Source organism: Leucopleurus acutus (genome assembly GCF_964270905.1).
Source record: "Leucopleurus acutus genome assembly, chromosome: 13".
Classification (NCBI taxonomy): domain Eukaryota; kingdom Metazoa; phylum Chordata; class Mammalia; order Artiodactyla; family Delphinidae; genus Leucopleurus; species Leucopleurus acutus.
Window position 1 is genome coordinate 19448522 of NC_139155.1, and position 15707 is coordinate 19464228.

Genomic DNA, 15707 nt, shown 5'->3' on the forward strand with positions numbered 1-15707 from the left:
TTCAAACGATTTATCGAGGACAGATCAGCTGAAATGTGGCTCAACTTGAGTAAAGCAGAAGGAATGACATAAGGTTAGGTGACTGATGTGTGAGTTTTTGAATTTGATTTGGTTTTACATGGAAAGGTTGAAGCAACGATCCATGTATTCTAATAAAAATCATCAGTACAAATCAAATAAAATCTGGCTTAGTGGCTGTTTTCCCACTGCGTCGCCCATGGCTGGCCTGCGCTGTTACAGACCACATTTGGCAGGCACGGTTTTGTCTCACAAGGAAATCTTAAAGTAACACTGCAATCTTCGAGATGTTAAGAAGGCATCTTTTCTAATCAAACTTTCTGCTAATCTCATCAGATAAATCATTATTCTCTACTGACAGCTCTGGCTTCCCCTGGACCCCTTCCCTGCTTCTTGTTTTCCCTTAAGATGCCTGGTTCTTGTCATTCTTCAGGTCTTTGCTTCTATCTCCTTTCAAACTAATGACATTTCTTCCATTCCTGAGGAAGAGTTACAGCTTTTTACCATTCCTCGTAGTGAATTTGTAAGACCAATACATCATATCAGCTCATCTCTTTCTGACCAGCACTCCATTGGTTATCAGATAGGCAAAAGGCAGGCTACATCCAAGTTGAGACCGACTAAAAGAAAAAAAACCAAAACCAAAACCACTCTTCCCGTGAATTTGATGTGATTAAGCTTAAGAAAATGCCAGTTGTTTCTTCCTAATGCATTTCAATTTTACCCTGAAAAGCTGGACTAGGAAATTAATGCAGATGTATTTTGACTCCTTCAGTTATGAGAGTGTTTTTTTTTTTTTGCGGTCCACGGGCCTCTCACTGTTGTGGCCTCTCCCGTTGCGGAGCACAGGCTCCGGACGCACAGGCTCAGCAGCCATGGCTCACGGGCCCAACCGCTCCACGGCATGTGGGATCTTCCCAGACCGGGGCACGAACCCGCGTCCCCTGCATCAGCAGGCGGACTCCCAACCACTGCGCCACCAGGGAAGCCCATGAGAGTGTTTTAAAGCCCTTGAAAGTGAAAGTAAGGAGGAGCAGCGTGGTTTGGGGAAAGCTACGGTCATTTTTGTCATTATAGACCTGACCTGTCATCACAGCTCGGGGCCTTTCTCAAACCAATGCCAGAAATTGTGTCTTGCTGGTGAAATGGTGTCCTGTGGGTTACAGGGCAGCTCAGAGGGGAGATGGGCAATTTTGTTGTCATTGCTGACATAACTTAAAAATGTATGCTGCTGGATACAAAAACTCAATCATTATAATGCTATTTAACTTTCCTATGTTAGCAAGTGTTTTAATGAACTTTAGCAAGTTTTGGGTTACCAGTTAAAATTAAAGAGGTAATACTAATAGCATGAAAGGATAAAAATAAGTCTTATGGGGAATGGCCTCTTTTATCCAAGATAACTGCCTATTTCCTTTGATTTTTGTTTTCATCTTTTGAAAAATGATGTTAGCCTGCTCAGACTTAAGTAGGCAACTCCTTTTGATCCCAACTTCATACTTTCAGTGATTCCAGATAAATCATTTTAAGTGAGATGAATATAAAAACCATTTTGGAAAGCAGAAAGCATAATACCGAAGTGTAGTTACGTTATTGTGAGAGAAAATTTAAAACCCTTAAGTCACTGGACTCAAGTCTGATCAAAAGCAAGTCACTGATCAAAACCAAGAGGATGTCAGTGGAACAAGTTGCAACATCTGGGAACCGTTTTAAACACTGTCATTAATATCAAGAAACTATTAGTTCAAGTGTGTGTATTGTATTTGTGTGTGTATTGTGAGTTTATACACACACACACACACACACACACACACACACACATGCACACACACATTTGTAAGCCCAACTGAGAAAGACCTTTGCCAATGTCTGCCAGGCATTTGGCTGAAATGGGATTGTGAGGAAAATTTTCTAAGCATTTATAAGTCAGAGTCGAAATCCGCCAGCAGTGTTCAGTTTATAACATGACATGAGCTGCATCCCAGGGTTTAAAGGGACCATTTCCACCTTATATTGATTAGAATCATTTAACTCACTCAGTATTGTCTAATGTGCTATGTTTCATCAGATGGCCAAGTTCCTTTCCCAGTCTTTGCTATGTTTAAGATATACTCCTCACTTTGTGACTGTGCCTAGTTCATTTGTGTATATAATCTCAAAATGTGGAAATATATTCTTTGTGTCAGTTTCCTTCCCACTTTTAAAAAATTTTAGATGTTTCCCACTGTTTTTTTTGGCTGGCCTAGGAAAACGTCAGTAGATCTTTTTTTTCCCCTGTCATAAGTACTTGTCTGTCCATTTGATTTTAATTGGGAAGTGCTGCTGCCGTGGCGGGTCTCCTTTTTACATAGTGGTTTATAGAACGTGGTGGAAAGAGGCAAGGAACAGCATGGACTCCAGGATGGATTATTTACGTTGGCTTTCTGCATTGCACTGATTCACAAGTGGGTTGCTCAATCTTGTCTTCATCTTGGCTGAATTCCTTCAAAGTTAATAGTATAATATGTCTTCATTTATCCTAGTTCCTGCCTGCCTTATCCCCACCGAGGTCACAAACCTACAGCGACTAACTGTATCCCATAAAATGTCACTAGTGTATATGTAAACAATTGAGGGCTATTTCTTAGCCAATCGAATAGCAAAGAAATTTCAGTCAAGTTTTGCATTTATTTCCCTACATTTCTGTGGTTTTAAAAACCAGCTGATCACAGACCAGAGGATCTGTAGGGCTGCCTAGGAAACTCCTGATATCAGGGTGGAGGGAGTACGTGTTGAGGGGATTTTCCCTTTTTACTTTATACACTTTTGTATTTTAATTTTTTTCAATAAGCACTTGATTAAAAATTAGTTTTAATGCTCTTAAGGAATCTCCCCATAGATAGCTGATTAGTTGCACAGGGAAAAGTTGTAATTATACAGTGGAGAATTCCCACAATACCTTGAGCAGGTGATTGAAATACCATAACAAATGAGGGCCAGACCACCAGGCTGTCATGAGGCTCTGTATGTGAAATCCTGGGAAAGACACAAGACCACTTTTGTAGTATTATAGCCACCTGAATATACTCATGAGGAAGCATCAGATAAACCCCAGTTGAGAAGCATTCTATAAAATAACTGGTTTGTACTCTTCAAAAACACTAATATCACAAAAAGAAAGGACTGAGGAACTGTTTCCAATTAAAATAGATGAAAGAGACCTATTAAATGTGTGGCGTGATCCTAGACTGAGTCCTTTGCAAAAGGGGGAAAAAGTGCCAAACTGGAATATGGACTATGGACTAGATGAAATTATTATATCAGTGGTAGATTTCCTCATTTTGATAACTATACTCTTTTTGCTCTTAGGAAATGCACCCGGAAGTACTAAGGGATAAAAGGATGTGATTGATGCAGCCTACTTGCAGATGGTTCAGAAACAACAAATTACGTAGTTTTAACTGCATTGTAATTAAAAACTTTTAAAAATAAAATAGTAGAAAAACAGGGAAATTTGAAAATATGTATTTTCTTCGATTTCACCCCTTGATCTTTTCTTGATTAGTTTCCAGTGGTGCCAGGGTATCTGTGGGTTTTTTTTATTTGAAGGTTCCTGGGGGATTTTAATGGTCAGCCATGTTTGGGAATTACAACTCTAGATTCTATGTTATCCTTTCAGAAGGAGTTGCTAGAATCGTTTTGAGATTGATCAGGCACCAAGGGGTAATAACAGAAACTCCCTCAAAATCGGAGTGAGGGCTTCCCTGGTGGCGCAGTGGTGGAGAGTCCGCCTGCCGATGCAGGGGACACGGGTTCGTGCCCTGGTCCAGGAAGATCCCACATGCCGCGGAGCGGCTGGGCCCGTGAGCCATGGCTGATGAGCCTGCGCATCTGGAGCCTGTGCTCCGCAACGGGAGAGGCCACAACAGTGAGAGGCCCGTGTACCACAGGAAAAAAAAGAAAAATCGGAGTGAAAGGGTGAAAATTTATTTTGTTTGGTTTGGGGAGTTGAACGTGGTGTAATATTGTTGCATTCCTTTTGGTTTTTAGCCCGGTTGGAGAAGCCTCTGGTTGACCAGATGACTTACTGTTCTTTACATACCACAAAAATTAAATGCTCTTCAGATGACATTCTCTGACAATTCCGCTTACCAAAGTTGTACTGTAGGGTTGACTATCAGACTGTAAATTTAGGCAAAAGGTATCCTGTTGAGCCCATTAAGTAAAATAAAAAGATTCTCCCCCCGATTCAAGCTATTACAACTTCACATTGGTGAAGTATTTCAAATTCATTTTTAACGGACTGCTTCCCTTCAAATACATGTGGAGATAGATTTATAAAACTGTAAGCAGTTTATGCATTTTTGCTGTTTTCAGTTGTATGTGTTCGACGCTGATTTACCTCTTTTTAATTGCAACAGAGATAAAGAATTAGTAGTTTAAAACAGTAGGAACTACATGTTCTGCTGTGATCAAGGAATTAGATAATCTGGCTTGTTTGTTTAAGGGGTCTGTATCTTGAGACTTTTATAGGGCAGTATTAAGGCTCTGAGCCTTCTTATTATGCCAATACCCAGAAGATTGCTTTAATGAGAAGTAAAGGGCCTTTTTCCAATTACAAGGGAATAACTGTATTAAGTTCCTGTGTTATGTCAACCTGCTTTGATTTGATTACTGTGAAAGAAATGGATTTATCTGTCAGTGTTACTTAATTAAGCCTTCTCATTGATGTTTTGCAGAGTAATATAGTGTGGTTTGCACATTTGAGCCTAAATTCAAAGAAAATTGGCCCAAAACTGAGACTTGACCCCGAAGATAACATGTAAGATTGATTGCTTGTCATTGCCAGGTCAGAGGCTGCCGTGTTAGACACAGGTGGAAGGTTGGGATGTTGAAAAGATAAACTGGGAGTCAGTTTATGGGAGTGATTATTGTAAGCAAAAGGGACTGGGCTACAAAACTGGATTTTAGGGAAGATTTTTGAATATTTAAAGCTGTTTGGCTTCCCCAGTATTAGTCATGTGTTCAGAATAAAGGGCAAGATGAGATAAGGCTAGAAGAAACAGGAGGGGCAGATTTTGTTAAAGTATAAAAGGAAGCAGAAGAAAAAAACGAAGAGGAACAAATGCCATTTGGGAGAAGTGGACCATTGTGGTTTTGCAGAGCAGTTACAGCCTACAGATATTTCAATAAGCCAGCAGCCCTTTCCCAGAGCCTCACAAATGGCACCCCAGGCAGAAAAGAGGCAGAGGGGAAAAAAGAAGGAGAGAAAACTGTTCCATGTTTCATCTTGGCTCCCTTTTCCCCCTCTGTTGGAATACATTTAATAAATTATTGATCAAATAGACATTTTAAATATCAATTTGTATGTCTTCAGTCATTACAGTATTGTGGATATTGCGACATAAATATTACATGTCTGATTTGGAAAACTGTATAGTTACATGTACTTGTTATCAGAGTTATATATTCTGTTTTATTTAAAGATGAGGCATATTTCAGAATTCATTTCTTCGTTGTTTAATGTTTATTTTCTAAAACACCTTTTATTTCTCACACTTTGTGACGTTTATTTGTAAATACATCTTTAAAAGGTACTAAGCACCGAGTCGAAAACCTCCCTAAGTTATATTCACTTTTAGCTTAGGTACCTTGAAGCTTATCTATTTAATTTTGGAGTTAAATGGTATGCTGGTTTTATTTTCCAAAGTCTTCAGATATGGCATCTTACTTCCAATTGTATTCTTACCTAATTTGAAATATATCTAGCCTTCAAGAACATTATTTTAGTAAGACTGATTTTTATTAAGTGCTTTTAGACCAGTTACATTTCAAAAAAGTCAAAGGAGGCATATATAATTCACATTATTATACTCTTGCCTCAGTTGTTTGTGGCTCGTTTTCTTTTTGGGCTCTTACTTGGAGAGGTGAGCTCTTGAAAGGATGAACTTCTCTTTAAGAGGAAGACCCTGACTGGTTAGTTTCAAACATTCAGAATGGAAGTTTGCTAAATAACACCCATTTCTCTGTATTTCATGTTAGGTTATTCAAGTCACAATATTATTCAACTTAGATTATCATGATACTTCCAAATTATACAGATTGATATAAAGAGTTCAAATCTACTTTTGTCTCAGCTTCATAATATAACTGTCTACTCATCTTGAGTTTTCAAGAAGATTTCTGAGTTTCCGAATATGAAACACCACTGGCATATTTATAACATAATTGTTATTTGTTTTATTTTGTTACTTCTGTATTATCTGAGTATCATGTTATATGAAAGTGCTTTTCCTGTTTAATAGCACTGTAAAGTGCAGTTAACTCCACATTTTAAATATCTGAGATTATTTAGTGTTCATTTTTGAAAAACAGTTTACTTTGAACTTAAGGAAAATAGTATTGTTTCAGTGTTTTAAAAGATGTATTTATAGGGCTTCCCTGGTGGCGCAGTGGTTGAGAGTCCACCTGCCGATGCAGGGGACACGGGTTCGTGCCCCGGTCCGGGAAGATCCCACATGCCGCGGAGCGGCTGGGCCCGTGAGCCGTGGCCGCTGAGCCTGCGTGTCAGGAGCCTGTGCTCTGCAACGGGAGGGGCCGCGACGGTGAGAAGCCCGCGTACCGCAAAAAAAAAAAAAAAAAAAAAGACGTATTTATAGAAGTTTAAGTTGGAGGTTAATAAAAGTTAAAATTTGCAGTAATTCCTTTCTGAACAAATTTTCCTACTATACTTTTCCCCCAGTGTATCCACATTTTACCTTTCCTTATACAGTTGACATATTTATATGTATGAGCTGTAAGATCATCTTATATTTGACCTTTGAGTTTTCAGATTTATTTGATAAGGACATCCATGCATCCTGAGAAAGCCAGCGTGGATGGCAGTGCTCTGAAAATGGGATGCCCAGGTCCCTGTTTTTATATTTAAGGTATCTTAGAATTTGTGTGGAATGCATTGCCACAGACATCATCTTTTGTTAGTCAGATTTGGGAAGTGCTGGAAGTTTCTCACCACTGTCCAGATCACTCCTTTTGAAGCCTCTGTTGTCTCTTACAGAAGCCAGAAGCAGTGGTCATGGTTGTGTGGCCCTTGTCAATATCTGAAGCTCCTCCACCCTTCCTACCTCTGTCCTAGGACTCAAATCTGACTTCAAATTACTCTCCTTAGAGTTCTTATTATACTGGGTGCTAGTGAAAATGTGCACATCCTTCACATGCTCTTTGCTGATGGAATATTTTGAACTCTGAATTCAGCTGGCACTGACGGAGAGCATATGCCATCTCAGTTTGTGTGAAGGGCTCAGCCAGGGGTTCTTCCTGGACTAGGAAATTAGTAGGCGCCACAGGCGTACGCAGTCTGTGTGTCTCCATGATGGTGTGGAGGAGATTTACTAGTGTCTGTTATTGCAGAGAGAAGGGTTTGAGACCGTGTAGACTTCCACATGCCTCAGAATGCTTATCTTTCCAGGAAGAACTCAGTGTGTCTCCCAATGCATTCTGAGTGTGTAGGAGCTTTCTTCAGGAAATCGGTATATTTCCACAAGGGTTGGAATTTGTAGACTCTTAGAGCAATGCAGAATACCACTTTGGTTGTTCTGACTTCATGACATTCTGGAGCCCTGGTTGTTTGGCAGGATCTGGGCTCTGAGTAAGGAAAGGCTGGATACACAGTGCTACCCCAAATCAACAGGGTTAGGTAACTCTCACACTTGTTCATTTCAAATCAAGGTTAAACTTACATAATATTTAGTCTGTGTTCTTAGCTTGGGCCTTTGGTCAGCACACATAATTTTGGCAGCGTATCGTTTATACAGTATACAAAAAAATGTTGAAGTGAGATGCCAAGAGGGTATTCGAAAGGTAAATTAAGTCACTGGACAAATCTAACGCTCACTGAATTCTCATGGTGATTGTGCTGCAGGGGGTTCACGGAGAATGTGGGACTTGATTACTTTAAACATATTGGCAGTTTCTAAAAACCAGGAGAGTATTTGAAAGTCTCTGACCAGCCACTTAGCAGAACAAAGAGTCATAAAATGTGAGACTCAGATTTCCTTGAATAAATCACAAGTTTATCTATTTATGTGGTTTGATTACCTTAGATTTTGGAAGGTATTGGTAAATTTGGCACTCGTGGTAGGTATTGGTTACTGGTAGTCTGCTAAGTGTTTATCAATTATCAGTTAACTCATTTACTTTAACAAAACTCCTTGAGGCTGGAAACCTGATTATTCCTTTATCTCCTGTTAGATACCTGCTTTGGGTGGATCCTGAGTTTTCACTTCTGTTCTCCTTGACCCAAGAGGCCATTACATTTTCTAGGTTGGCAGATGTCCTCAGGGCAAAAAAATGTCTTTTCTTCCTCCACGGGTTCCAGCTTTCACTTTGATTTTGGCTGGATATTTTCTTACTATCTTGTCAGCTCATTAGGATTTAGAAGAAGATTAAAATTTCTATCCATGATTTTTAGTGTTTTTTAAAAATTATTTTGTGGTACGCAGGCCTCTCACTGTCGTGGCCTGTCCCGTTGCGGAGCACAGGCTCCGGATGCGCAGGCTCAGCGGCCATGGCTCACGGGCCCAGCCGCTCCGCGGCATGTGGGATCCTCCCCGACTGGGGCACGAACCCGTGTCCCCTGTATCGGCAGGTGGACTCTCAACCACTGTGCCACCAGGGAAGCCCTTTAGTGTTTTTTTTAAAGCCATGAATATTTATTTATTTATTTATTTTTTATTGAAATATATTTGGTTTACAATGTTGTGTTAGCTTTAAGGTACAGCAAAATGATTCAGTTATGTATATGTGTGTGTGTATATCTATATATACATATATATCTGTATATATACATATATATATCTGTATATATACTTTTTAGATTATTTTCCATTATAGGTTATTACAAGATATTGAGTATAGTTCTCTGTGCTATATAGTAGGTCCTTGTTGCTTATCTATTTATATATAGTAGTGTGTATATTTTAATCCCAAATGCCTAATTTATTCCTTCCCCCTTTACTGTTTGGTAACCATAAGTTTGTTTTCTATGTCTGTGAGTCTATTTCCATGTTGTAAGTAAGTTCATTTATATCAACTTTTTAGATTCCACATATAAGCAATATTGTATGATATTTGTCTGACTTACTTCACTTAGTGTTTTGTGGCAGAGTTGTCCCAATATACTAGCCGGCCCTGTTAAGAATGGAAATCAAACCCACTTATTTTACAGCTGACAAAAATGAGTTCAGATAGTCCAGTGAGTGGCTCAGACCATAGAGCTGGTTAATGCAGAGTCACGGCTGAAATCTAGGTCTTTATCCCAACCCTTTGTGCTGTGCTTTCTGACATTTGTCCAGTCTGTCTGATAGCTTTGATCTCGCTGTTCACATAAACAGAGTGGAGGCTTGAGTAACCATAAGTTTAATGAGTGTGGATGGGAAGTGGTAGAAATTAAAATTCATCTCTGTATATCTTTTCTCTAAATGGAGTGGTCGGTCCTAGTTCTGCCCAGACTTCACTTTTGTGTTTTGGTGCGGAAATGTCAGACGTTTTAGACGGGGCTTATGCAGAACTACTCAAATAAAATGAAAATTTGTGGATGGTCAGGTTGCCTCCTAAGGCCGCTGTCAAGCCCGTGGAAGTTGCTAAGTCTGTCCTTGTCTAGGGTAAAATAAGTTAGAAAATTTTGAACAGTGGAGCCCACTTCAGTCTTTTGGAAGAGTAGTCTCTATCATTCACTTGCTTTTTGTCTTTTTCTGTATGTGTTCCCATCTTGCATAGAGGGTGACAACAGAACAAGGGAGACACAAGAACTCATATTCAGGCAGCTTCTATCGGGCAGTTTTTCATTTGTAATTTTGTTGCCTTAATGACTTTCCTGAATAATTTGGGTATTTTTATCCAGTGCTCATTGTGCATCTTGTTTCACTCTTTGCCCACTCAGGAGCTTCTAGAATTTTGACCCCTCTCTCACAAATATCCCGTCCATCACAGTGTACATTGTTGATAAGCTCATCATAGCTTTGGCTTGATATTTTCCTGCTTTTATTTTCCAGTCTCTTGAGTTCTTCACATATCTAGTTTTATGTATTTGTGTTGTGTAAATTCTGTAATCTTGTGTGGACACGAGAGTGGGCACAGACTCCGAAATAAATACATCCACTCTGTTTGGGGAGAAGTGACTGGTGGGTAACATTCGAGCTGGTCATGGAGAGATCTGAGCTTCTTACCAGGGAGGCATTTACTGTGGTGGAGAAGAACACTCCCTGGCTATCACATTGACAGCACCTTTGTCTGCCAGCTCAGCCATTCACTGTCACCTTGGGGAGGATTTTCTGTCCCATCTAAGCCTCTGTTTCCTCATATATCAAACGGTGATACTGTTAGTCTACTGAAGTGCTTGGCACAGTGTCTGACGTATTTAAGCTCATGAAATGTTAGCTGCTATTATTTTTTGAGACATAAGGAACAGTTCCGGCAGAGGGAACAGCAGGTACAATGGTGTGGAGGTAGAAAGTGTGTGTAGTGTCCAGGTACACCAGCTGGGAGTAGGGAGTGGCCAAGTGTAGGCCACGTGCAGGGTCTACATAAAAAGTGAGTCTGGGCAGGAGCTACTGGGATGTAGATGAGATGAGAATGTGGACCGAATGCTGCTGAAACCAGCCGCCTGGGCAGGGATTTTAAGACAGGGAGTGAGTTAGGCAGTGGGTGCAGGGTGGGACATGCATCTGTCTTGTGTTCCCATTGGAGGGGACTGGTGGTTCTCAGACTCCTGTGTACATGAAAATTACCTGAGGACCTCGTTAAGAAAGCGGTTCTCTTGGTCCTACTTTTAGAGATCCAGGAGCAGTAGGTCTGCAATGGACCCTAAGATGCTGACTTTGAAATGAGCGTACTAGGTGCCTAAGATGTAGATGGTCCTCAGATGCACTTTGAGATGCACTGCGATCATTGTTGAAGAAATGCTTGCTAACTAACTGGCAGGTCTTGTGAAGCTCAGTGGGAGGGAAGATGGAAACAAATGTCTTAAAAATAACACATTTACATTCGTTACATGCTATGGCTTTGCGTCTTCTTGCAATGGACACATGAGCACCGGTTGTACAGATATTCTTTCAAAGATAAAATATCATCAGAAGTCATACGATTGTTCTATTAGGGTTGGGAGGACTAGAGAGGTGTCTTATCTTCTCGATCTAGCAGGAGGCCAAGTGAAGGAAAAGCCTGTTAAAAGGAGAGCAGTAAAAGGAAGGGAGCAGAAAGGAGGTGCAGCAGCGTGAGGTCAGGAAATGAGAACGATGGAATGGGAAAGAATGGGAAAAGAGCAGTCAGATTTGATTGGTTGGGAATCTATTTGTGAAGGAACCCAGCCAGTATTTAACCTGTTTTGAAAAAGCTAGACTTCCAGCACTTTCAATTAGTGGATTGCTTGCTTTTGAAATTGCCCAGTTGGGAATACTCAAGTTTTGATGTGTTTTATTTGCCTACTAATTAGCAGGCTGCTTGGTTGACCATCATTTTTCTTTTATTCTGTGGATGGACGATGTATAGGAAGGTCTCTTGAAACACTCCAGCTTCAAATGCATAGGTCACTATGTATTTAGTAAGTGGTCATATTCATTATAAATCAAATTGTAGTACATCTTTTTCTCTAACTCGATTCGTCCTTTTTGCTCTTTAATAGAATTTGTCCTCTAGCACAGGGCTTCTCAATCCTGGCACAACTGACGTGTAGGACCAGAGAATTTTTTTGTTGTAGGGGTATTCTGACATTTGTAGGATGTTAGCCTCTGTCCACTAGATGCCACTAGCTCTACCCCACCTCCATGCCCTGCTAAGTCGTGCCAACCAAAAATGTCTGCAGACATTGCCACATGTCCTTTGGGGACCAAAATCGTCCCCAGTGCAAAACTACTGACCTGGAATTACTATGGTCCCCTTTCCTCCTTGTCTCTGCCTTCTTTTCATGTTTAAAATCCTCTTTGAAAATTGAAAAGGTAAAATAGGTCCAAACAATACAAAGTCTTATGGTGGATACAGGGATTCAACTTTATCCCTTCATTACTTTTTGGGCCAAATTTAAGAGGAGAGATCTCTCAAATTAATCCAAGCTGGCTGTTTCAGGTGAAAAGCAAGTCAAGATGTGCACACTTTTGGTTGAGATATTTTGTCGTTTATACTTCTTTTTTTTTTTGCAAATATTTGACTTGGAGTTAAGGATGAAGAGAACTGTGCAGGCTACAAAACTTATTTGTGTGATAATCCCAAGTGTTCTAAGTCACTTCTTCATGTACTCCCCCCAATTCAGCCTCCACGAGATAGGCCAGGAGGTTGGATTGTTAAACAGCAGATTTGGGAAAGTATTGCACCTTTTCTCCAGACTTACTCCTCCGAGCTTCCATGACGTCTCTTAAAGCTCGCAGTCACTGATTTTAGCTGTCCACAGGGAATAACTGTTTGCATTTGCATTATCTTCCAAAGTACTAACGAAAAGAACTGAAATATTTGTTTAAAAAGAGAGAGAACGATTTCAGGTTTAGTGGTAATAGTTCTTTGTTGTTGTTTCTATTCCATCTCTTACTATGTTCTAAAACGCCATGTACTCCACTGTACCCCCAAATAAATCAGTTAAGTATATTGTGATCACTTCTGCTGATAATCAGATAGGAGTAATAAAAGGAAGGACAGTAGTGTGTTAAGAGAAGAAACAGTATCACTGAAATGTTAGAAAACACACTAAATGGGAGTATGTCTCCTGAACCGAAGTTTCACACCTCCTCCTCCAGTTCTGTCAGAGGAAGCTTGTGATCGCCGTCTGTTACCCACCATGATCAAGATAATACAACAGTGAAACTTTTCATACTCATAAAGAGCCTTTCATCAGAAATCTCAAAGCCATTTTTAAATATAGAGTGACTGATCTTTCCAACACTTTTATGTTTTGAGCAATGAATATGGTAACTTAGCTGTTAGACTCTCCATCCTTCGAGTATCTGCCACTTGAAGCACTGAGGAAGCATCTAGTAATTGGTCAGCATTAGAACTTCGCTGGTACGGAGTGTAGAGAATTCCAGCCTTCTGGGAGTTCATACAGTTCTCTTTGCCATCATTTCAAAAGAAAACATTGCTTTAACAACTTTCATATCCACATCTCAGTGCACAGATTAAGGATTGTAGCCAAACGGTGTGCCCATTAAAAAAGAAATTAAAAGACTGAGACGGCGTTGTCTTAAATTAAAAAGCTTAAAAAAGTCTCCTAATATCCTTGTCATGTCCCGATGGAAATGGACTACTGAATCCTTTTTCGTCTTGCATATTTTGTTCATGTCTGTTGTTTGGTGGGATAAGCCTTGGTAAGAGGACAGAAAGTGTCTAGGAGCATTATGGCATGATTGCAGCTGATACTAGTATGGATAGGTACCTGATTTAACTCTGTGTGTGTGTGTGTGTGTGTGTGTGTGTGTATTAAGATTGTGTTAGTGTATTTTTAACTTACCTTGTCCAAAAGATTTTAATAAGACTTTAAGTGAAGTTTCAGGTCTATAAAAGTTGAGGCTATGAAACATTGTGAAGGATGGAAGTAACTTTTATGTTCATACCTCTGGTTCCTGAGGGTCCAGTTCATTTCTGCTGTGAATTTAAATGACTTAATTTAAGTAGATGGGTCAGAAGCCACTGTCATCATGGTAGCCTCGTGCCTGATTCTTAATTAAAGGCAACAGGAGATTAATTTGAAACATTAATTTAAAAGTGCATATGCAAAAAGAAAGACTTATTTCAAGAAAGCCTAAAGAATTTCTCTCTTGTCCCTAGATGTAGAAGACAGAAGTAGCTCAGGGTCCTGGGGGAGTGGAGGACATCCAAGCCCGTCCAGGGTAAGTATATCTAATCTTTTTCCCACAACCAGACATCCACATATGTAAATTGACAAACTGTAGGTGAGTTTCTCTCTCTCCCACACACATCTGCACAGATATATATGCATACTAAGTTTAATGAGGATCAGCTTCTTCTTGGCACTTTTTTTCATTCTCTTATTGGATGTTAGTATTGATTTTGACACCTCTTCCACTTTGGCTAACCAGAAGAAAAAAATCCTTCATTAAATATTTGGCCTTACTTCGTCAGTTATTGATCCAGTGTTACAGAAAGTTATTCGTTGTAGATGGTGCAACGTTGAGAAAAATCCTAGCATCCCTGGAATGTGTTGGTGCAAATAAGCCACTGAATAATTCTGAAGACATAGTAGTAAGTTCTAGCCTACCAGTATAATCTGCATAGTAAATCTGAGTTGATTTCACTTTGCAAACATATGATTATCCCACCAGTAGTGCCTTTGGTCACCAGTGGGTTCATTCAGATTTTTGCCACTCCTTTCCATGGTTTTTGGTTGTTAGTTTGAATGTCATGGGAAGACCGTGGCATGGCATGCGAGTGGGTTGGTTAGGCCATACGTGTTTTTGTATGTATACGACCTTGGGTGTGTCGTTTCACTTTCTTGGGCCTCATTTTCCTACTTTGTAAAATGAAGAAGTAGAACCAGAGGATCTTTCATGTTCCTTCCGACTTAAATGTGTATGATTTTATATATAGTCTGTCTTTAATGGAGTCATTTCTAGGCCCTCTAAAATCCATGTCAGTTTTTATAATATACATATAATACCCCAAATTAGAAATAGACTTAGAGCACATACTAAAACACCTGCCCCCCCGCCCCCCCGCAACCAGCTGTATAGCTAGATGAAGCATTCTGCAGGAGGTGAGGGGGTAACGTTTTGCTTTAAGTGTTCACATAAATTTGAGTTGGAGGGAGGTCTTTATCTTGGCATAAGAGGTAAGGAAGGTAATCAAGCTGTCAAAAGGAGGCCATCTCAGCAAGTCGTAGTTCGCCATTTCCACCTGTTCTTTGGCCTTGGGGTTCAACGCTCTAGTCTTCAGGGTACAGCAGGAGCTCTAAGCTTACCAGTTACTTTGTTGAGCGCTTGCACCAGCTGTCAAGTCTGACATTCTTGTGCATTATATGGATGGGTTGAGGAAATCTTTCCTCCTCCTCACATTACAGTCCACACTTGCAGAAATAAATCCATTCCCCCTGACAGCAAGCGTAGGAGATGACAGAATGTCCCTCTATTGTTTAGTTCCTTCAAATGTACTTAATTTCTTCTGCTTTCTCAGTCTAATACACGTAGTGCTTTTAATTGTTCTTCTGAGAACAAGGTCCATTTAGGATAGTCTTGACTTTTATTTGGCTTTCATGAACTGTCTGGCCACTTTTTTTTTTTTCCAGGAAATACGTTAGTGAATAATTTTGAATCAATATTTTGTAATTTATATTTTCTAAATTCAGGGGATTGACACGAGACAGGTTACTGTGGCTGACTTGTATCGGGCAAACATGCCACGTCTCTCTTTTTTCATCTTCAAGTGGTGATGTTTTTAGTCACCTTGAAACACTGTGCTGAGGTTTTAAATTAGATAATGTATATTAAGCATTCAGTAACTCTGGAGAGTGAGGACACTTAATAAATAATAATTAGTATTATGCAACGTCTGGCATAGAACCAGTGAGTATAAGACCCATGCTAGGTATTAAAAAACATGACGTCTTTTTATACACTGACATAGTGGCAGCATCACATGACAGTATCATTCAAGTTAATTTTTATAAATGAGGAAAGGCGATTGACAGTGGGGTAGTTTGGAACCTTAAGGCT

General features: G+C 39.9%; 1 protein-coding gene across 6 annotated transcripts in view; it reads left to right on the forward strand.

The window, feature by feature from the left end:
- The window catches only part of TCF4 (transcription factor 4), a 361655-nt gene that overhangs the window by 109578 nt on the left and 236370 nt on the right, over positions 1-15707 (forward strand). For all 6 annotated transcript variants that reach the window (XM_082852925.1, XM_082852924.1, XM_082852920.1 and 3 more), the window contains one exon: positions 13807-13868. In XM_082852925.1, the coding sequence (XP_082709051.1) occupies positions 13807-13868 (62 nt within the window). The remainder of the gene's footprint in view (positions 1-13806; positions 13869-15707) is intronic.